Raw genomic sequence first — 23,234 nt, 5'->3', positions numbered from 1 at the left:
ATATCTTATAAAGGAATGTAATACATTGCTGCAAGCTATAAGAAGTATAACCCGCATATTGCGATAATATGGAAGGCATACGGGCCGTTTTTTAGGGTGCAATGCTGTTGCTTACACTCTGCAGTATGTAGCAATGCTGATGAAAACAGCCCAGTATATTGGCCCAGAACGATGGGTGTTATGACGACTGAATCACCCTCTTTTACGGTGTACTGGCACTCTAAAGCCACTTTTTTTCAAGGGTGTATGGGTGTTATTTATAGACATGCGAAAACACCTGATAGGGTTTTTTGTTTTTACAGTGTGGCAGCTGACGTCCCCTATGGCAATCGCATACTTGCATACTTATAGCCCTTCATTCTCGAACTCTCTTTTCTTGACAGACCTAACACGCTTATTCTACCGTTTTGTTTCCTGCACCGCCCTCCAATGCCACTGGCCCTGAAGATATAGGAAATAAACAAAACACAAACAAACAAACAAAGAGGTAAATTTAACCCGTTAGAGCTGCGTCACAAAGAAATACTTCCGGATTTTGCTTTTGTTACGTTTCTCCCGCCATCTGCGGCTCACTACCATAGAGGCGTGTCTGCAAATATTTAGGACGGAGAGAGGCAACCGACCAGAGGCAGGTATATATACGAGGCTGGGCCACTTCACGTTCAATAACAGCCCAAGCATCGCTCACGGATAACACACACTGCGAAGCCAGCAAGAGCTTAGCAACATGAAGTGCCTGGTAAGATCGATGTCTGAAGCTTCTGTTACTTCAGTGATGTAGCCATCTCAGCGCTTTATTATTTTACATTGATAACCTTGGGGCATAATTACATGATATTGGAGACCCTAACGTAAAATGGAACCTCAGAGATAGCAACATTCTTTGGGGAAGAAACATCGAATATGATTTGAAGTAATATACAAAAAGCTTGACATATTAGAAATAACGCTTCCTGATACTTTGCAGCTGAATATATGTCTGTATGATTATAGCATAGATTCCACAACGGTGGGAACTTAAAACACGACGCAGGAACAAAACCTCTTGATTTGTAAGCGTGCTAACTCAAGTTTAGTGCGTGCAAGCTCGACCCGTGAGTGACTGTTTCAATTCAACGAGATTTAGTAGGACACGCTAAATAGCAGCTGTCCTGTACGCGTCCATGTAACTATGATATTTATGGCACAACAATGCCAGAGAACAGAAAATGGCCAAATGGAACATTGTACTGTCATAAGTTGTGACTGCGCTCGACTGCTGCTGTGACCAAGGATGCGTAATTAAATTCCGGCCGCAGCTGCCAGTTTTCTATGGAGGCGAAAAGCGAGTCACCCACGCTCTCTGCGACGTCACTTTAGGCTATAGAGCTCCAGGTGGTCTACATTTCCGGATTCATTCACTACGATCTCTATCATAGCCTGAGTCGCTTTGGCACGAATAACTCCATAAACCAAAATATGCTCTAAATTAGAAAAAAAAAAGTACGGCCAGCAAATCATAAAAGCCGGTATTTGCGCTTCCTCTTTAACGGCCCGAAAACTAGCGGGTATTATCTTTAACTCAGGCATGGCAGAATAAACTCGTCGACAATTTCGCGTCTAAATAAAATCGCAAACTCTTAACATTTTATCCAATCTCCATAGATGTAATAATGCCTTTTTGGTGTTCCTACTAAATTACTGACTAAGATTAAAGTTCTCTACAACCGAAATGTGACAAGATAAAAACTGTGTGAAGAATAATACTATAGGCGCGCCCTTCTCATGCCCTTTCATAAATATAAGTATAGCATATTCTGCCTACTGCCACTTTAAGTCTCTGCGGCCTGTAAAAAAAAGGAGTTCTGCTTTAAGCAAGCCATAGCGAAATTTTAGCCCAGTATGTGAGTGGTCAGTTTGTGCGCTCGCCTGCGATAGTGTCATGTGGTCACGTGGATCAAATTTGTTTAGTGTAATGAATCACACCAAAAACGTATTTTATCTCCCTTCTCTTCGTAAGCAGCCAGACTTTTTTGCCTTCCTCACGCCCCCCCCCCCCCCCCCAGCAAAAAAGAAAAAAGGCCTCATTGTTATAGCTTATAAATTGCGCAAATATCTCACACGGAACTGCAGCAGCAGTACGCACATGGTACTGAAGACGTATATGTGAACTTCGCTTCTTTTTCACAGTTGTCTCTGATCACCCTCTGTTTACTGGTCGCTGCTGCTACGGCTGGCTACGGCTATGGGCACGGCTATGGTGGTTACGGTGGCTACGGTGGATATGGTGGCTACGGAGGCTATGGCGGGTATGGAGGATATGGCCACGGTGGATATGGCGGCTATGGTGGATACGGCGGCTATGGTGGATACGGCGGCTACGGTGGATATGGTGGCTACGGAGGTTACGGAGGATACGGTCATGGTGGCTATGGCGGCTATGGAGGTTACGGCGGATATGGCGGCTACGGTGGTTATGGAGGATACGGCCACGGTGGTTATGGGGGTTACGGACACGGTTACAAAGTGATAAGCTACGGACACTGGCACGGCTATCACGGCTAGAAGTATAGGATATTTTATTTATTGATGCGCTAATAAAACATTGTGGCTCTTTGATGTACTTAAGTCGTGGATTCTGGTTTGTCATACACTGCTGAACAAGCGGATTCAACCATCTACTTCACTTTTCTTTTTCTCACCACAACATTCACCATAATCAATCATTTCAGGCGCTTCCTTTTGTATTTGCTCCGACTGTATGCATGCTTGCATTCAAACTATTAACATATACCAACTCCTGTAATAGTTCCATGTGGGACAGACAGTGTAAGCGCGGGCTATTTCTGATTGCTGTGAAGGGCATTGTTATATCTTCTCCGGATTAAAATGTCGTTATTACTAATTGCTTGTTGCTTCTTTAGCTGCCCCAACGATAACATGAACAGATATAATTTCATTGGTCACTATTATTCATTTTTATTACCTTTATTTTCTGCCGTCACGCGCTACATGAATACAAAACTTCCACTGAAGGTGTCAGCTGACAGTTTTAGGAAGCCTCTCACAATCGGCTTGGGCGTGCACATGGCTGGTGAAAAATGCGAGAGTTTCCTGATATGCAATAGACGTGAAAACGATATAAGTAGTCTGTCCTAGGTAAATGGGATATGACAGGTTTGCCCGATGTATTGATGTTTTTCGCTCCTGGGAATATTACACAAGTTTCAGATTCCACTCGCAACGGTTTCGTGGTTAGCGTGCGGTGCATATTACAAAAACACGATAGAGATCAGAATCGGGAAACTCCTCCTACCTACAACGACCGCCATTTAAAAGGGTGATGTGAGATCACAGAGGATGCAGGACGAAGCATTTTCTGCAATACAGGCTGCAATATCAAAGGACCCGTCTCTTTTTCGTCGGCGGTGGACACGGTTGTCGTTCCTCATGCAGAAGGGCGTGATGAACATGTTACTGCACAAAACGATATAAAGTATGGTATGCTTTCTTCGGCATAGTTAAGGGGCTAAAATACTGCCACAGTAAGGGGGCTGCGCAGTTAGGTTCCTTAGTTTATCGATTCAGAGATCAGTTGCATTACACCTACGACGACGCCAGCACGGCCATCGGTCGTCTATCTCATAGTGTGAGATTTTCGGTCACACGACGCCGACGTAACAGATCAGCGGACGACCGCCTCATCTGTTGTGGTCAGAGTGGAGGCCGAGCGAAAACTTGACACCAAATGAGTTAATGGCCTCAACAACTGGGCTTGTGTGTAGCTTACCATCTTCGAAAAAGGAGAACAAGCAGCTGTACTTCATATGTTCCACATCTGCACCACCAGGCATTGCAAGGGTGTACCAATTATCTACCAGTGGATACCATGCGGTAGTGGAATTGTTGGCAACATTTTAGTTGGCCATGTTGCTCGAGCCACTCACGATGCATAAAATATTGTCGAGATACTATTGACAAGAGACGACGCAGTAAGCTACTTACGGCTGATCGCCCGAAACATGACTTGACAATTATGGTCTACGCCTGAAGGCTTGACATCCCGCGCACACCACTTTGACCAATTAATTCAACGGCAGATGCCGTTCAGCCTCCCCCGCTCTGATGCTGTAGTGTTGTGTTGCCTGTGGATAGGAGTGGCGTTTACAAGCGCCCATTTCCATCGCATCGGAATGGCAGACTCTCCAACCCGTTCGATTCTGTTCTTGTTGTGTTCATTGTGATTTACGCGTATACTTGTGAAAACAGTACATTTATTTATTTTTCTTCTCTTTGTGTAGTGTCGTAATACATGTATAATTCTCGTTCATATCTGCCTCATATTGTTTTTTGTTTGTATAATATGTTTCACCATTTTTGTACCCTATGCATTTTACATTTTTGATTTGCTTTGTACATATTATAATGTCACTGTGTGTTCCTTATATGCTCTATATACACTTCTCTGTACTAACATATGCCCAACCGCAACAATCCTGAATGGGATTAGCAGTATCTGTAAATAAATAAATAAATAAATATAGCCGATGTCGCATGGCGCGTTGAACCGATATATGCATTTTAGTTTTTTCCTGTTGATGGATTCTGAGTATCCGTAACAGTGATAATGAGCACATATCGCTTTAGAGAAATGCTCGAACGTTTGAGAAACTAATCTTCGCAGCACCTGTTACACCAAATGTTACATAACACACGTAGATCAATGTACACTGGTAGCTCATTAGAATCTTTAAAACCCCTTCTCGTCTGTGCTGTCCTTCGAGCAAAATGGTTTCTTCTGACAAGAGGAGTAGATTAGCTTCATACGGGATTACCCCCCGTGTTTAGTTCGGGAATAAATACCTATTTATAGTCGTAAGATAAGATGAAGTCGCATTCCTTTCAGGATAGTTTTATATCCGGCACCTGTTTTGGAAGTAAACGACAGAGCCGCCCCAAGTAACTGCTCAATAATAATTACAATGATAAAGAAATCTTCAGCCTTCAAAACGGCTTGTCAGAACGTGACAGCGACCAAGCGCAGTTTTTACGATGTCTTCGCAGCTACTGATTCGTAGCTTGCACTTTAACGTTACTGAAAAAATAATTCCCTGAGAGTCCTAAATTTTTTAAAGTGTAAAGGTTCTTTCACACGGTGAAATTCATTGTCATTGAATAAAAAAATAATTGCACTACTAATTTATCATTTATAAACATCACATATATCAGAAATTCCTCATACTTTCCTCGGCTTCAGGAAATAATTTAGTCATTGCACAGTGCAACACCAGATTATCTGTAAGCAAGAAGCATCCGCCTTGTTGTGAGCTCAGCAAACTTAATCCACTCACAGCTCTACAAGGGAGCAGTCAGCTTTCCTGTGTGGCGAGGTTTCCTGTAAAGTTTAGCGTAATCTCATTTTAGGGGAATGCAATTACGTCTTGTTGTCAGTTGCGGTCCACTCAGCCTGATGCAACAAGCCTGTCAGTTCTGTCAGCACGCTGTCAGTTCTGCATTTCACCTATTTAATCATCGAGTCAAGTACGATATAATGAACCAGGCTGCATCGATTTAATCAAAGCTGGTCAGAGCACGAACCTTGATCTCCTTGGGCTTGACACTAAATTTGCCTGTCTCACTCGTATAAGACACGCGCATGCTGTTGAAAAGGCGATATAACATTTTCAGGCCCAAGTATCAGGCCTGGGAGCGCCATACAACACAAAACGCGTGCAAAGTGATGCCAGTAAATGCGGCGGCGGAGAGCTTCGGGCTCTCTGTGCCTCTCAGGCTCTCGGGCTCTCGGGTCACACGTTAAAATGCAGAGCTGACATGAGCCTAACACTTTTGAAGTCATGAACTGCAGCTTTGAAACATTTAGCAACGCACAATGCATCCTTTAATTAGTTGAATATAGGTGTTGAGGGCTATGAACTTCAAACTTTCCATGCAGGGAACTTCACCTTGACCAGGGCAGACTGTGCTGTGATGACTACTGCGTCTGAAGAATGGCTAAAGCGGGCATAAGTTATACTGAACGCAGTGCAACTTTGGATTTCGCCTCGTTGGATCCAAATGACCTTGACCTTGGCTCGCTGGGTTCAAACAACCTTGAACTAATTAAGTGTAGATGGCCACCGAAACCTGTGACAGATACGCGCCTCCCATGCAACCACAAAGAAAATGAAACACAAATATAAAAAAAAACACGGACTGAAAAAGGTATTGAGAAAGGTGCTATCACAGCGAAGCCTGAGTGTCCTTATAATTCAAGCTATGCACAACCTTGCTAAACCATGCAAAATCATCCTTAAAGGAACTTTCGCTCGTATAGCAAGGTTCAAGGCATTCCTAAGCCCCCAGTTGTTTACTCAACCGTCTTGGTATGCGTGCAGCCTCTCGTTATCTTTTCATTTGGAAATTCGAGCGTAGCTGTTTTTATAGCTTATGCTCCACACCGGATTCAGGCAAAACGCGACACCTTGAAAGCTCCCTGCCAGACAAGATGGAAGCGCGGTAAGCTCCATATTTTATTGCTAATGTTATACGCCACCTATTGGAAAGTTCTAAGCTGCTGACTCCAAAATTGAATTCAAGTCGAATCTCGGCTGTCGTTGCGGTTTTTCAACAAAGTGGAACCACAAAAACACATGTGTTGTGGACTATCTGGGAAAATTAACTCCAAGCGTTCACATTTAGTGCCCACACCTCAAATGCGGCCTCCCTAATCGGTCTTGAGCATATCTCTGGTGTTATATGCATTACACCCCAACGGTACCACATCACAGCAGTTGTAAGATGATGATGATGAACTGGTTTTTTTTGGCGCAAGGGCATCTTAGGCCAAAGAGCGCCAAACGCAGGGTGAAGTGTCAACTGAAGTTAATAAAATGTCCGATGTGTGGTGTTTATGATGAACTTAAAAACGGTGGTGTATAGGGCCTAAAAGTTATTTCGGAGTGTATAGTCTAAAAACAGTGGTGTATAGGGCCTAAAACATTGAATTTTCGATGTATAGTGGTCCGAGTAAAAAGAAAAAGAAAGCTATCTAAGTAAAAGAAACGGGCTTACGCCCACGTTGATGAATAATTCCGTATAAAAAGCCTACTTTAAATAAATATTTAAAAACCCTATCTAAAGAGAACATTGGATCATCACCAATAAAGATGGACGGATGTGTGGGTATATGCTGCTTGTGTAATTCGGGAAAATGATGTCTCCTTTGCTGTTGAAGTCTTGGACATTGAATTAGAACATGGATGACTGTTAGTCGGTCTCCGCATCTCGGGCAATGTGGTGCAGGAGAGTTTGTTAAAAGGTATGAATGTGTTGTGTATGTGTGACCTATCCTCAGTCTGCACAGAGCTATTTCTTTGAATCTGTTTCGTTTTTCTGTAGTGTACCTGCCTATTGTTGGTTTTATTGTGTGTAATTTATTTTCAGTTGCTGTGTCCCACTCCTCTTGCCATTGTTGTTGAATCATGTTTTTGATGTGTGTCTTGAGGTCCTGATATGATATGTTGTCAATGTCTGTAGTGTTTCGAAGGGCAGCTGATGCAGCAAGCCTATCAGCTGCCTCGTTACCTGGTATACAGCGGTGGCCTGGCACCCAACAAAGTGTAATTTTAAGTTCTAGTTTATTGGCAGACATAAGAGTGTTATAGAGAGAATTCAGGACTGGGTTCTTATTATGGCACTTCCAAAAGGATAGGGACGTTAAAACACTGAGGGAGTCTGTATAGATGATCGATGTCTGTATTTTATTTTCTATAATGTGTCTCACAGCTAGCAGGATTCCATGGCATTCAGCGGTAAATATACTTGTATGTCTGTTCAGTGTTTTTGAAAGTGAAAATTGCGGTCCATGTGCTGCACAGGACACTTGAGCAGACTTTGAAGCATCACTGTAGTATTCATCACAAGTGTACTTTGCCTGAAGTGACATGAAGTGCTGCTGTATGGCAATAGGGGATGCGTGCTTCCCCACTTCAAGAAACGACAGGTCACAATTAACACCGTGCATTTCCCAAGGAGCAATTAGGTCTTTTATGGAAGTTGTATGAAGACTGGTAACCGGAACGCCCAGATGTTCAATATGCGTGGCAACTCTGATTGGGCATGGTGGTGTTAGGGATGGTTTTCTTGAGAAAAGAGCTGTGCCAGTTTTGTCAAGCAGGAGCCGGCGACATGGATGATCCAGTTGGCACAGCACCTTCATAGCATAATTTAGAGAAGTAAATTGTCTCCTTCGTTGCAGTGACCATCGGTTTGCCTCGACATAAAGGCTAGCAATTGGGCTAGTTCGAAAAGCGCCCGTGGCGAGGCGAAGACCGAGGTGGTGCACGGGATCGAGCAACTTTAGCGCAGAGGATGATGCTGACCCATAGACCATGGAGCAATAATCAATGCGTGATAGAACTACACTATTCAGAAGGCTCAGAAGGCAGTCGCGGTCTGTGCCCCATGACCGGTGAGAGAGAATTTTTAGCAAATTCATTGCTTTGAGACACTTCAGTCGCAACTGTTTTATGTGGGCAATGAAAGAAAGTTTTTCGTCAACAACTACGCCAAGAAATTTGTGCTCCTTTTTAAGGGCTAGGCCCTGACCATTCAATGTTATGTTGGGGTCAGGCCTGATGCCACGCTGTTTAGAGAAAAGTACACAAACACTCTTTTCACAGTTAAATTTAAACCCATTGTCATCAGCCCACCTGGACAATTTGTTTACACCTAGCTGAATCTGTCGTTCACAGATGGCCAGGTTGCAAGATTTGAAGCTTATCTGGACGTCATCAACATATACAGAACAATAAATAGTTTTTGGCAGCACGCTTTTTAAAGAGTCCATTTTGACTATGAAAAGTGTGCAACTGAGAACACCACCTTGAGGGACACCATTTTCCTGTATGTACTGCTTTGAATATGCATTGCCAACACGAACTTTGAATGTCCGTTCAGACAAGTAACTTCGTATTGTATTCAACATGTTCCCTGTGATGCCAAGAGAGAAGAGGTCGCGGATGATACCATAGCGCCAAGTGGTATCATATGCTTTTTCAAGATCGAAAAAGACAGATAAACAATGTTGTTTATGTACAAAAGCATCCCTTGCATAAGACTCAAAGGCAATGAGCTGATCAGCTGTTGACCGCCCAGCTCTAAAACCAGCTTGATTTTGATGAAGAAGACCATTGTATTCAAGGAAATGGAGAAGGCGACGATTAACCATTTTTTCAAAAAGCTTGCATAAACAGCTGGTTAGTGCGATAGGCCGATAACTAGCAGCAAGTGTGGGTTCTTTTCCGGGTTTTAATATGGGGATGATGATCGCTTCCTTCCATGCTTTAGGAAAGCGTCCTGTGGCCCATATTTTATTATACAGGCAAAGTAGGGTTTCAAGCGTGCCCGTATGCAGGTGTTTGAGCATTCCATATGTAACCCTGTCAGGACCTGGTGCTGTGTTCCCACATGTGCCAAGTGCAATCTTCAGCTCCTGCATGGTGAAAGGGCTATTGTACCCTCCTGTGCACGGTCTTTTATCACATATAGGCTTCCTCTCCTCAGTTACCTTGTGCCGCAAAAAAGAATCCGTATAGTGCGCTGAGCTGAATACATATTCGAAGTGTTGCCCTAGTGTGTCTGCTTGGTGTTCAAGAGAGTCACCACTGGTGCTGACAAGGGGCGTTGGGATTGTGCTATATCCTTTGAGTGCTCTTATCCTGTTGTGAACTTTGTGTGCATCCGAATATGAGTTCACAGAAGAAAGGAATGATGACCAGCTTTCTCGCTTGGAAATGCGTCGAACACGTCTGCCATTTGCCTTTGCACGCTTGAACGCTATTAGGTTTTCGGTTGTGGGGTATCGGCGTAGTTTCGACCATGCCCTGTTTTGAGTTTCACGAGCAGTCTTACATTCTGCATTCCACCAGGGTCTTCGTTTATTTCGTGGCTTACTTGACGTCTGTGGAATGTATTTTTCTGCTGCCTCTATAATGTGCAGCGTGATCAAGCGCTGAGCCTCATCAACGCCTAAGTCAGCAACTGATGAACAAGCCAATGATGAGTGTTCCCTGAACAACTCCCAGTTGGCTGCATATTCTTTAAACTTTCTAGGATTAGACGCATTTTCATTTTTATTACGAGCATACTTTACAGAGATCGGAAAATGGTGACTTCCATATAGATTGTTAATTACGGCCCACTCTGTAGCTGCTAAGAGCATTGGAGAGCCAATAGCTAAATCTATGGATGTGTATGTGTTATGTAGTATGTTGTAGTATGTTGGCTCTTTTGTGTTAAGTAGGCATGATCCAGAGGACAATAAGAATTTTTCGATTAGCACACCTCGGGAGTCCGTTCTTGTACATCCCCATAATGGATGATGTGCATTAAAGTCTCCGACCAGCAGCCATGGTTCTGGAAGTTGATCAACTAGCTTTTCAAAACTTTCGCTACATAACCTATAATCTGGAGGAATGTACAGAGAACAAACTGTTGTTATTTTGCCAAAAATTAATGCTCGTATTGCCACTGCCTCTAGGTCTGTATTGAGTGAGATGCTTCGGCATGGGATTGATTTTTGAGTTACAATGGCAACACCGCCAGAGGGGCGAGTGCTGCCTTGCCTATCTTTCCTGAATACGTGATACTGCTTGAGGAAACTTGTGTCTGCTGGTTTTAAGTGGGTCTCTTGCAGACAAAATATGTTTGGTTGGTGCTCGGCAAGAATTTCATATACATCATCCAGATTATTTAGTAGTCCACGACAGTTCCAATAAACGATACTCTCAGTAGCCATTTTTGTAGGTGAGGGATGTAGATAAGACAGTGGGTTTAAGAGTCGCCGCCTTTATCAGGTGGCTTAACTGGCGTATGTTTTTTCAATTTGAAGCGGTCCGGTGGGCACCGCCTCTCATTGGCGGACTCCCTAGGCGCCACTGACGCTGCGGAGTCCACGCTCACCTCCATCGCCTCTGGTGAAGGCATGGAGGCAGGGGGTTTTTCCAGAGGAACAAAGTTCCTCTCAGATGTCTTTGGTGTCCCGGACGTCTGGGAGAAAGTGACCTCCGGGATTGCAAAGATTGGGGCAGCCGGTGGCTGCTTAGTGAGGAGCCGTGGTGGGAGCACGTCAGCAGCATTGCACTGCGTGCCCACCGTTACTAGACGCGGCCTGGCCCCTCTACGGGCTGCGTCAGCATAGAGAGCAGAGGAGAGAGCTCTATGTTTCTTCCGCGCCTCTCCGTATGATATATTCTCGGTAACCTTCAGATTGATCACTTCCTTTTCGGCCTGAAAGGCCACACAGGACCGTGAGTAGGCAGGGTGTGTGCCCTCACAGTTCACACATTTGAAGTCAGTTGCATTGCAATCATCAGTTGCATGTTCATGTGTGCTGCATTTTGCACAGGTAAGGCGTCCTCGGCATGACTGGCTACCATGCCCGTACCGCTGACACTTAAAGCATCTGCGGGGGCTTGGTATGTACGGGCTAACTTTGCATCGGATGAATTCCACATTGATGTATTCAGGAAATGTGCTCCGGTTGAAAGTGAGAACAATATGTTTCGTTTTTATTTCTTCATTCTTTCGCCTGATTGTTATTCTTCGTACTGCCTTTACACCTTGGTTCTGTAGGCCCTCAAGGAGATCTGATTCTGTTTCATTTAAGAGGTCTCGTTCAGAAACCACTCCCTGACAGCTGTTAAGACTGCGGTGGGCCGATACCTGAACTTCAAGGTCAGCAAATGTCTTTGTTAAGAGGAGTTTGGCAGACTGGCTTTTGTCTGATACCTCTATAAGCAAGTCACCAGATCTTAGTTTTTTCGCTTTATAATTAGCCCCAATGATGGCCTTCAGCGAGCTGGCTATCAGAAAAACTGATAGCTCGTTTACAGGTTTAGACTCTGATAATGAGTGCAGGACAAGGAACTTTGGAAAGTTTTCAGTTGGTGCAGCGATTTTTTGTGTCACTTCGGTGCGACTCCTTTTCGGAGGTCGATCAAGTTTTTTTGATGATTGTTTTTCCATGCATTATGGGTGGTCTAAGGGTTCCTAATATTCTGTCGCCTCTGTTTCACCCTTATATGCAGAGGAAGGTCCCGGAGCCCCTCACCTGGTAGACAGGTGGGGGGCCCGTCGGCCGAGGCTTGACCACAACCTCGACCGCCACCGTTCACGGTTTCTTCCCTCCACCTTTCAACCTATCGCCACGGTACGGTTTACAGCTTCGGTATGGGGGCTGAGGGTCCGTGGTGGCGCCAAGCACCAACACCAAGTTTACACAAGGTGCCCTTGCGGGACAGCAGTTGTAAGAAAGTGCTGTTGAAAATTGGAGATATAAACTCTATGAGTGACGACAAAAACACTCACGCATTATTTGCAGTTAAATAGGTGGCTAAGAGAGCCTGCAGCATATGCTAATGAGCTCCACCTTAAAGGCAGACGTCTGTACACCAAAGAACTCGTGGAAGGCATGCTTTTGCACATTTCGAAAAGCAGGAATTTACTTTTCGCAGAATACCAAAATAAAGAAAGTGAGTGGGTTCATCTTTAAACATCCAGGGAACGTGAATTTCATCCATATCAAAAATGAACCCCATGCTTTAATTCCTAGCGATAACAGTACAATGTGGGCGATGCAAGCCAGTTATGAAAGGAAAATAGAGGAGAAAGAATTTCTTGGATCGGCAGAGGTGCCCAGGTGCCGGTATCCTCCAGCTAAAGTAGAAAATGGGAATTGTAGGGAGGTTCTAAAACAGAGCACTAATTCAGTGTGCACTCATTCTTTGCGAGTGCCCCATATACAGTACGGAAAGACAGCGTCTCTGCCGTGCGCTGGAGCGTCTAGATGGACACCCACTGACTGAAATCAAGGTTCTAGGTCACTGGCCGCGGCGATCGTCGGCGGTGAAAGCCGCCCACGCACTGCTCCACTTCATGAAGATCACGGGCCTCATCTATAGGCTGCGATTTTGCTGTTATGTGACATGATGTGATTGTGACGTGGTGTGACGGGGTGTGATGTGACGTGATATAGCTATGATGTGACTATACTGACTTCATCCATCCCTCTGACCCATCAAGTTTATATATCCACTCATCCCTTCCGCCAGTGCAGGGTAGCAAACCGGTTTATTTTATCGGTTAACCTCCCAGCCTTTTTTCCTGCTCCATCGACGTTCATACTACATTTTTAAGCAAATGAGCTGCGACAAAGTGAAGGTGACATTGGGTGTTCCCGCATGCGGACGCACGGTGAGCGAAGCAGCTAGTACCCCATATGGCTTTATTTTAAATTTAATATTACGCGGGAAAGTTTTTCCTTCGTTTGCTGTGAATATTTGAGACAGTATCTTAAAGTTGTCTTATAATTTATCTTGAATAATTCATTGTTATAAATCTCATTCCAACATTTCCTTCGTATTTTTTGTTGCGGTAAACGTCTGTATTCGCTCTTTTTATTGGCTGTACGATAAAAACGATCAGTAAAATGAATAAACAAAGAAGAAGGTAATCGTTCCGCAAATAATCATTTTATTGAGACCTTCAAACACATATATCACTTGCACTTTTCTCGTAAGGTAGTACGAAAGCCACGCAAAGCATGCAAACGGTGGCTGACGTATGAGTACTTTAAAATGATTGGACACAAAAAAGCCTTTTATGTACAGTTCATAAAAACAAATTATTCGACATTATTCAAAATATTTGAATTATGCCACAACAAACCTACGGCACTCTAAAGAATTCCAGGGAAATGTATTACCATTATATTTTATGCCCGGAAAACATGCGCAGATATAATGTGGAAGAAGCTCAACTCACTTTTGCATCCCAATGTGAAATACACGCTTCTTATAGGTGTTTTGCGCGCTGTCGGACTCATTTACCATATGTGTCTCATTTAACAACTTTCGGGTTGCGCGCTGGTGGACGCATTGCAGCAGGATTCTGAGAACAGTGAAATCAGCAGCAGCATAGTTTCAGGTGCAGAAACATATTTATTAAACAGCACCACTTTCAATTCAGTTTTTATTCCCCCAACAGACTACTCAGAAGTTTTTTCATGAATCGTTGTCATTAAAATAGCAAATCTAAGGACTTCAATGGAATTCAAATAGCCACTGTGAAACATGTTCTCGATCTAATTTGTCCTGTTCTGACACATATTTATAATCTAATACTGTCTGCGGGTGTATTTCCAGAATCAGTGCAAGAAGCCCAAGTGATGCCTATATTTAAACAGGGCGAAATAAATGCACTTCAAAATTACCGCCCAATTTCAATACTGCCTATTTTCTCGAAATGTATAGACGAATTGCTACTTATCAGAATGAGATCCCATCTTAATCGCCAGACAATACTACACGACTTTCAAAACTGATTTAGATGACATCGATCTACAGAAACCACACTCGTATCTTAGAAAGGAATAATCATTGAGCCTTTCACTAATCAAACACTAGTAATAGCTACATTTCTTGACTTTTCAAAGGCATTTCAATCAGAAAATACAAAAAATAAATTTATAAACTTCAAAAATATGGTTTCCATAGAAAGGCGTGCGCTCTTCTCGAGTTGTATGCCTACAGCATAGGACGCAATATACGCTGATGGATCAATCTAAATCTACACTAGCCCTTAGTTCTGGAGTACTTACTCCAACGAAGTATCATCGGGCCGCTTTTATTTTCTATATATATAAACGACATAGTGCACTGCACCAACAGCGCACAGTTGCTGATGATACGTCTCTTTTCGTCACTGGTAGCTCTGAAAGTAACATTGAAACTAGAGCTAATAAAGTGCTGGCGGACATCAAGACATGGGTTGGAGCTAAAGTTGCCTCAAAATAAATGCGAACAAAACTAATATAGTGCTATATCTGCCGAAAGGAAAACACATTACCCATCCACAAGTATACGCCTAGGCATCGACCTCTTACAAATAGTTGACTCGGTAAAAATATTCGCGTTATCTTCTCTGTGCTCCTAACACCGAAAAAGCACATAGAACATCTTTGTTCTTAAGTAGCTTCAACTGTTGGTTACATATCTCGATTAGGATGTATTCTACCAGGAAAAAAGTTAAGATTATGCTGTACAATTAATTAATGACTTCCTTAGTGTAATACTGCGTCCTGATATGCGGCAGAGCAGGTGTTACTTGCCTAACAAATCTGCACTTGCTCCAGAAAATAGCTTATAGCGATGTATCACTAATGTTTCATACCGCTATCCTTCTCGTCAGTTGTTTTTACGCTCTGACATTGCTCATATTTTCGAAATGTATAATAACCGGCTATCACCGTCCAACAGATTTTTTATAGATTTGATAACTTCATCGCGCACCTTGCCAATCAGAAAATGAGTAATTCAATTCTTCATACAAGACATCTTAAAACATGGATTGTTTCCACACCATGGGCGAGCTATTTTGTGCAGTCGTTATCCTGTTTTCTAAATATAGCGGAATAAGCATCTTTTGATATGTCCGGTAAATTCAATAGTGAAATTAAATTGATTTGCCCCATTTGCGCACGTGATGTGGGTAATATGGTTTTATATACATGTGTTGCTTACTGTCATTCGACTGTTTGTTTGTTCTTGTTTGTGTATTTTCCTTTACTGTAGTTAAGTCTGTAACTGAAGCACGTTTCTGCAATACGTGTGTTTTTATAATCTCCAGAATTATACGATAGCCGTACCTGTTAGAGGCCAACACGTACGGAGCCTGGTCCCACGTCAAGCCATTCGCACGGTGTTTACTCCAACCTTCTCCTCTCAAACGAAATAAAGAATTGATAAAAACAAAATTGAGAAATATAAACCACTAACACATCGCTTATAAAGTGTATACCTACGAGGTATTAGTAAAAGAAAAAAATATTATTGTTGAAGGAAGGCTTCAGATATGTATGCACAGGCAGGCAGTCAAACGTTCCAGGCCTCAGATTCTACTAGAAAGGATATGAAGTCCCAGCGATTCACACTTTAATTCATTTTTACTAAACAAACGTCCTACAGATAATTTAAATATCATGGCTTCAGAGTCCACATCTCAAAGACATCTAGAGATGGTATACAAAGGAGCTTACGTATTGAGGGGAAACAGATCTATAGTAAATATACACCGCACTACAAAGATTCGCGGGCAATTATGAACTACAGAACATCCCCAGATTCACGTGCTGGTTTGGTCTGACCGATGGTTGTCAGGTATACTATTGAGTTTAATTGCTAATGCGCCCACAGGAAAAGCATTAGAAAATGTTTACTGGCAAATGCAATATCTTATAAACAAATGTAATATATTGCTGCAAGCTATAGTAAGTATAACCCGCATATTGCGACAATATGGAAGGTATACGGGCAGTTTCTTTCGTTCAAAGGGTGTTAGAGTGCAATGCTGTTGCTTACACTCTGCAGTATGTAGTAATGCTGATGAAAACAGCCCAGTATATTGGCCCCTAACGAAGGGTGTTATGACGACTGAATCAACCTTTTTTACGGTGTACTGGCACTCTGAAGCCACTTTTTTTTCAAGGGTGTATGGGTGTTAGTTTGAGACATGCGAAAACACCTAATAAGGTGTTTTTGTTTTTACATTGTGGCCGCTGACGTCGCCTATTATGGCAATTGCATACTTGCACACTTATAGCCCTTCATTCTCGAACTCTCTTTTCTTGACATACCTAACGTGCTTATTCTACCGTTTTGTTTCCTGCACCCCCCTCCAATGTCAATGGCCATAAAGATATATGAAATAAACATAAGTTAAAAAGGTAAGTAAAACCCGACAGAGCTGCGTCACACAGAAAGAAATACTTCCGGATTTTGCTTTTGTTACGTTTCTCCCGCCTTCTGCGGCTCACCACTGCAGAGGCGTGTCTGCAAGTATTTAGGACGGGGAGAGGCAACCGACCGGAGGCAGGTATATATACGAGCATGGGCCACTTCACGTTGAACAACAGCTCAAGCATCTCTCACGGATAACACACACAGCGAAGCCAGCAAGAGCTTAGCAACATGAAGTGCTTGGTAAGATCGATGTCTGAAGCTTCTGTTACTTCAATCACGTGGCCTTCTCAGCGCTTTATTGTTACTTTGTTAACCTTGGGGCTTAATTACATGATATTGGAAACCCTAACGTAAAATGGAATCTCAAAGATAGCAAGATTCTTTGGGGAAGAAACATCAAATATGATTTGAAGTAATATACAAAAAGCATGACGTATTAGAAATAACGCTTCCTGATGCTATGCAGCTGAATGTATGTCTGCATGATTATCGCATAGTTTCCACAACTGTGCGCACTTAATACACGACGCAGGAACAAACCCTCTTGATTTGTAATCGTGCTAACAGAAGTTTAGTGCGTGCAAGCTCGACCCGTGAGTGACTGTTTTAATTCAACGAGAGTTAGTAGGACACGCTAAATAGCACCTGTCCTGTACGCGTGCATGTAACTGTGGTCTTTAGTGCACACCAATGCCAGAGAACAGAAAATGGCCAAAGGGAACATTGTGTAGTCATAAGTTGTGACTGCGCTCGACTGCTGCTGAGACCAAAAATGCGTAATTAAATTCCGGCCGCGGCTGCCTGTTTTCTATGGAAGCGAAAAGCGAGGCGCCCACGTTTTCTGCGACGTCACTTTACGCTATAGAGCCCCAGGTGGTCTACATTTCCGGATTCAGTCACTACGATGTCTATCATAGCCTGAGTCGCTTTGGCACGATCAATTAGCTCCATAAACCAAAATGTGCTCTAAATTAGAAAAAAAAGTACGGCCAGCACACCATAAAAGCCGGTATCTGCGCTTCCTCTTTATCGGCCCGAAAACTAGCGGGTATTATCAACTCAGGCATGGCAGAATCAAACTCATCGACAATTTTGTGTCTAAATAAAATCGCAAACTCTTAACATTTTATCCAATCTTCATAGATGTAATAATGCCTTTTTGGTGTTCCTGCTAAATTACGGACTAAGATTAAAGTTCTCTACAACCGAAATGTAACAAGATGAAAACTGTGTGAAGAATAACACTACAGGCGCGCCCTTCTCATGGCCTTTCATAACTATATCTATAGCATATTCTGCCTACTGCCACTTTAAGTCTCTGCGGCCCGTAAAAAAAAGGAATTCTGCTTTAAGCAAGCCATAGCGAAATTTATGGCCCTGTATGTGAGTGGCTGCAGTTTGTGGGCTCGCCTGGGACGATGTCATGTGAACACGTGGATCAAATTTGTGTAGTGTAATGAATCACACCAAAAACATATTTTATCTCCCTTCTCTTCGTAAGTAACCAGACCTTTATGCCTCCCTCACGCCATCCCCCCCCCCCCCCCCCCTAGCAAAAAAAAAAAAAAAGCCGCATTGTTATAGCTTATAAATTGCGCAAATACCTCACAGATAACTGCAGCAGCAGTCCGCACATGGTACTGAAGACTTATATGTGAACTTCGCTTCTTTTTCGCAGTTGTCCCTGATCGCCCTCTGTTTGCTGGTCGCTGCTGCTACGGCTGGCTACGGCTATGGGCACGGCTATGGTGGTTACGGCGGATACGGTGGATATGGTGGCTACGGAGGCTATGGCGGGTATGGAGGATATGGCCACGGTGGATATGGCGGCTATGGTGGATACGGCGGCTACGGTGGATATGGTGGCTACGGAGGTTACGGAGGATACGGTCATGGTGGCTATGGCGGCTATGGAGGTTACGGCGGATATGGCGGCTACGGTAGTTATGGAGGATACGGCCACGGTGGTTATGGGGGTTACGGACACGGTTACAAAGTGATAAGCTACGGACACGGGCATGGCTATCACGGCTAGAAGTATAAGATATTTTATTTATTGATGCGCTAATAAACGATTGTGGCTCTTTGATGCACTTATGTATTGGATGCTGGTTTGTCATGCACTGCTGAACAAGCGGATTCAACCATCTAGAAGGAAAAAGACCAAACTAGGACACCTAGAAGAAATTTCTCTGTAGTCGTTCTTGTGCTCATTAAGTTAGTTTGTAATATGAGCCAGCCAGCCCTGACCAAAGGCGTGCCTACCAAACCAGAAGTGTTTTGGCTCGAAGCGCTCAGATGTTTTGCGTCGTTGGAGATATGTCTCAGAAGGCAGACCAAAACTTACTTCACTTTTCTTTTTCTCACCACAACATTCACCGTCATCAATCATTTCAAGCGCTTCCTTGTGTATTTGCTCCGACTGTATGCATGTTTTCATTCAAACTATGAACATCTACCAACTCCTGTAATAGTTCCATGTGGGACAGACAGTGTAAGCGTGGGCCATTCGTTATTGCTGTGAAGAGCATTGTTATATCTTCCCCGGATTAAAATATCGTTATTACTAATTGCTTGTTGTTTGTTAAGCTGCCCCAACGATAACATGAACAGATATAATTTCATTGGTCACTATTATTCATTTTTATTACCTTTATTTTCTGCAATCACGTGCTACATGAACACAAAACTTCCACTGAAGGTGTCAGTTGACAGTTTTAAGAAGCCTCTCACAATCGGCTTCGCATGCACATGGCTGGTGTAAACTGCGAGAGTTCCCTGATATGCAATAGACGTGAAAAACTATATAAATAGCCTGTCCTAGGTAATTGAGCCTTGGCGGGGTTGTCCGATGTATTGATGTTTTTTGCTTCTGGGAATAATACACAAGTTCGAGATTCCACTCGCAACGGTTTCTTGGTTAGCGTGAGGTGCATATTACAAAAACACGATAGAAGTCAGAATCGGGAAACTCCTCCCACCGAGAACGACCGCCATTTAAAAGGGTGATGTGATTGCACTGAGGATACGCGACGAAGCATTGTCTGCAATACACGCTGCAAAATCAAAGGACACATCTCTTTTTTCGTCGGAGGTTGACACGGTGGTCGTTCCTCATGCAGAAGTGCGTGATGAACATGTTACTGCACAAAAACGATATAAAGTATGGTATGCTTTCTTCGACATATTTAAGCGGTTAAAACACGGTCACAGTCACGGCTTCACAGCTAGGCTCCTTAGCTTATATAGATGCACAGATCTGTTGCATTACACGACGCCAGCACGGCCAGCGGTCGTCTATCGCATAGTGTGAGATTTTCGGCCCCAGGACGCTGACGTAACTGTTCAGCGGACGACCGCCTCATCTGTTGTGGTCAGATTGGCTGAGCGAAAACTTGACACTCAATAAGATAATGGCCTCAACAGCTGGACTTATATGTAGCTTACCATCTTTGAAAAAGGTGAACAAGCAGCTGTACCTTGTATGTTCTACAGCTGCACCACCAGGCATTACAAGAGGGTCACAAATCATCTACCAGTGGATACCATGCCGTAGTGGAATTGTTGGCAACATTTTAGTTGGCCATTCTGCTCGAGCGACTCACGATGCAACCAAAATTGTCGAGATATTATTGTCACGAGACGACGCAACAAGGTACTTTCGATTGATCGCCCGAAACATGACTTGACAATTATGGTCTACGTCTGGAGGCTTGACATCCCGCACGCACCACTTTGACCAATTACTTCAACGGCAGATGCCGTTCAGCCTCTCCCGCTCTGATGCTATAGTGTTGTGTTGCCTGTGGATAGGAGTGGCGTTTACAAGCGCCCATTTCCATCGCGTCGGAATGGCAGACTCTCCAACATATAAGCAGTGCGGGTGTGTTGAAACGTGTGACTGCCCTCAATTTGAGCGTGAGCGTTTCTTCCTGGCTTCTATAGTACCCCGTCGCTTGGACTCCTGCCCTCTTACACAAGCTAAGATTCTGGGCCCTTGGACGACGCCTTCATTACATTAGAAAGGGAAGCAGTGAAGGCGCTCCTTAAGTTTTTAAAGGACTTGGGGTAAGTTCTGGACCTTAAGTGCGCGCCCTCTACTCCCTTTCTCTATAATTCTTTGGGCATGTGGCAGACGCCTTTCCTTAGCGCCCTTTCGTTTGCTTTTTCTGTTCTTCTCCTCGCCCCGTGTAGGGTAGCCTACTGGGCTTCACCTATCAGAAATGGCACTAATAAAAGTCAAGGATACGATACTCGAAAGTTTTGAATAGAAAATGTACACAATAGGAATATTTTCAGATTTTAAAAAAGCTTTTGATTCCATTAAGCACCCAATATTATTCCACAAATTATCCAAATACTGTATTAGAGGAGTCACTTTCACACTAATTGAAAAATTACCTGTCAAATCGGCAGAAGTACGCAGATATCACCCATTCGGAATCAAGTACTGGTCAAATACATTAAGGAGTATCGCAGAGATGTATTTTTGGGCCACTGTTATTTTTACTTTATATAAACGATATAGTTAACGTGACGTCTACACCAGAAATAATATTCTATGCTGATGACACTAATGTATTTTTCTCGGGATAAGATCTGAATGCTCTGCAGGGTTGGAAAATTTATCTGTATGGCTACATGTGAATACACTGGAATTAAATATAAATAAAACCAAGTACATTGCTTTCAGAGCACGTAACAAGTACATCAAACATGAAGCACTGATTCACTGTCGCTGTGAAGCTATCGAACGTGTCATAACACATAAATTTCTTAGCGTCATATTTCATGAGCACTTTGCCTGGTCACCTCACTTTGATAAAGTACGTACAGATATATCTAGCTCTATCGGTATTATATGCAGACATACGAGTCTATTGCCCACCTGGTTGAAAAAAAAAACAGCTATATACACAATGGTTCATCCGCGTTTTCACTAATGTCTTCTTGCATGGGGCACAGCTCCTAAACGAATCTTAGGTCGCATATGCTTGCTCCAAAAGAAATTTATACGGTTGATAGAAAGTGCATCTTACCTCAGCCATACTCATGCATTGTTTAGAAAATACCAGTAGCTTACCATATGTAATATCATAAACAAAAAGACAGCGTTAGTCGCTTACTTAGAAATGCGTTCTGATCCTCTCGCATTTTACCACAAGTACATCGCCAAAGTACACAACTGCGACATACGACACACAAATTTCAGTTAAGCAACTATTCGCACTATCTACGGCACCCAGATGCTCACATACAGAATTTCCAATTTTTTAAATTATCATCTTCCTGCTTTTAACATTGTTTGTGAAAGCAAGTTTTTGAAAGCTTGCAAAAAGAACATCTCTTTGTACCTTTTGTCACTCCAGGCGTAACCATTCTATTCACTTATCCAGCTTTTTTGTGTGCTTTTTCGTTCGTCACATAAAGGCGTTTCATCATGTCTGATTATGAATTATGCACTGAGTGTTTGCCTTCTGCTTTGCATGTCTTGTGCTCCTGAGTTGGAGCAATGAGGGGTCAGACTCATCGTCAGGCACTTATTTTCTTTTTGGTAAGTCCCCTAGACAACTGTAACTGTGCTGTCTGAAATAAAGCACTTTGACATGGGGATGTAGGCAAGCCCCATAATGCCTAAAATAGATAGCCCTAGTCATGAGGAGTGGGAGGACGTTCTAGCCGACTCGGACGAACAGCATCAGCTCATGCTGGTGCAGCGGGCCAGAGCCGCTGCTGAGGCCAACGGACTCCTGGATAAATTACTGCCGACTACTGCTTTTTCCTAACCCACTACACCTAACCCCAACTTTCTCCAATAAAATTTATCAACCAAATCCAAGACATGGGGCCTGCTACGGCATCTACTAGATCCAAAAAGTGCAAAACTTAATCGAGCATTAGGTTGGCTATAAGCCAGTCACGCGCACGAAGGCACAGATGCCGACTTCAAGGATGATTAAAACAAATGTGCAGTCGTGATGAAAAGTGGTATACAACACTCGGCAGATGGCAGAGCTTGAGAAAACTGAATCGAAATGCCATCTAGCGTCAGCGTAAGGGACAGCGACAGTGACACAGGCATCTGAATCAAATGGGGCACTGCCATTATTGTATCCATTTTACGTAGCTGTTGCCAGATAAAGTTGTCATGCAGTGTTCTCGAGCTCCGCCACCGGCTGAGTGTTGTATACCACTTTCGCTCACGACTGTACATTAGAGACAGCTTCTTCTGCGCCCTCCCGGTGTACAAGGGAGTGGCGAACAAGATACTCGATGCTTCCATTACAGAGGCAGATGTGAGTGCAAAATTTTTCAGCCTAAAAACTAAATCGATCCAGGGTTTTGAAGTTCCAAGACATCGAGTCCTCAGAAGTGAAGCTAGGGAGCAATGGCACGCAGCAAGGCTATCTCCTATCGCCTTTCCTCTTCAACGTTGCTTGAGAGGACACCCCATGG

The 23,234-nt window shown here is 43.3% G+C and overlaps 2 protein-coding genes across 2 annotated transcripts; both read left to right on the top strand.

The window, feature by feature from the left end:
- Window positions 1-727: 727 nt before the first annotated feature.
- On the top strand, window positions 728-2,544 carry LOC146199995 (uncharacterized). Its single transcript, XM_084592248.1, has 2 exons — window positions 728-739; window positions 2,170-2,544. The coding sequence occupies exons 1-2, from the start codon at window positions 728-730 to the stop codon at window positions 2,542-2,544; spliced, it is 387 nt and encodes a 128-aa protein (XP_084448374.1).
- A 14,462-nt stretch (window positions 2,545-17,006) lies between these two features.
- LOC146199994 (uncharacterized) lies at window positions 17,007-18,813 on the top strand. The gene is made up of 2 exons (XM_084592247.1): window positions 17,007-17,018; window positions 18,457-18,813. The coding sequence occupies exons 1-2, from the start codon at window positions 17,007-17,009 to the stop codon at window positions 18,811-18,813; spliced, it is 369 nt and encodes a 122-aa protein (XP_084448373.1).
- Window positions 18,814-23,234: the final 4,421 nt, after the last annotated feature.

The sequence above is a fragment of the Amblyomma maculatum genome, chromosome 2 (assembly GCF_055883805.1).
Source record: "Amblyomma maculatum isolate TAMU_Amacu chromosome 2, ASM5588380v1, whole genome shotgun sequence".
Lineage (NCBI taxonomy): Eukaryota > Metazoa > Arthropoda > Arachnida > Ixodida > Ixodidae > Amblyomma > Amblyomma maculatum.
The sequence above is the reverse complement of the archived record's forward strand: the minus strand, read 5'-3'. Positions and strand labels throughout refer to the sequence as shown.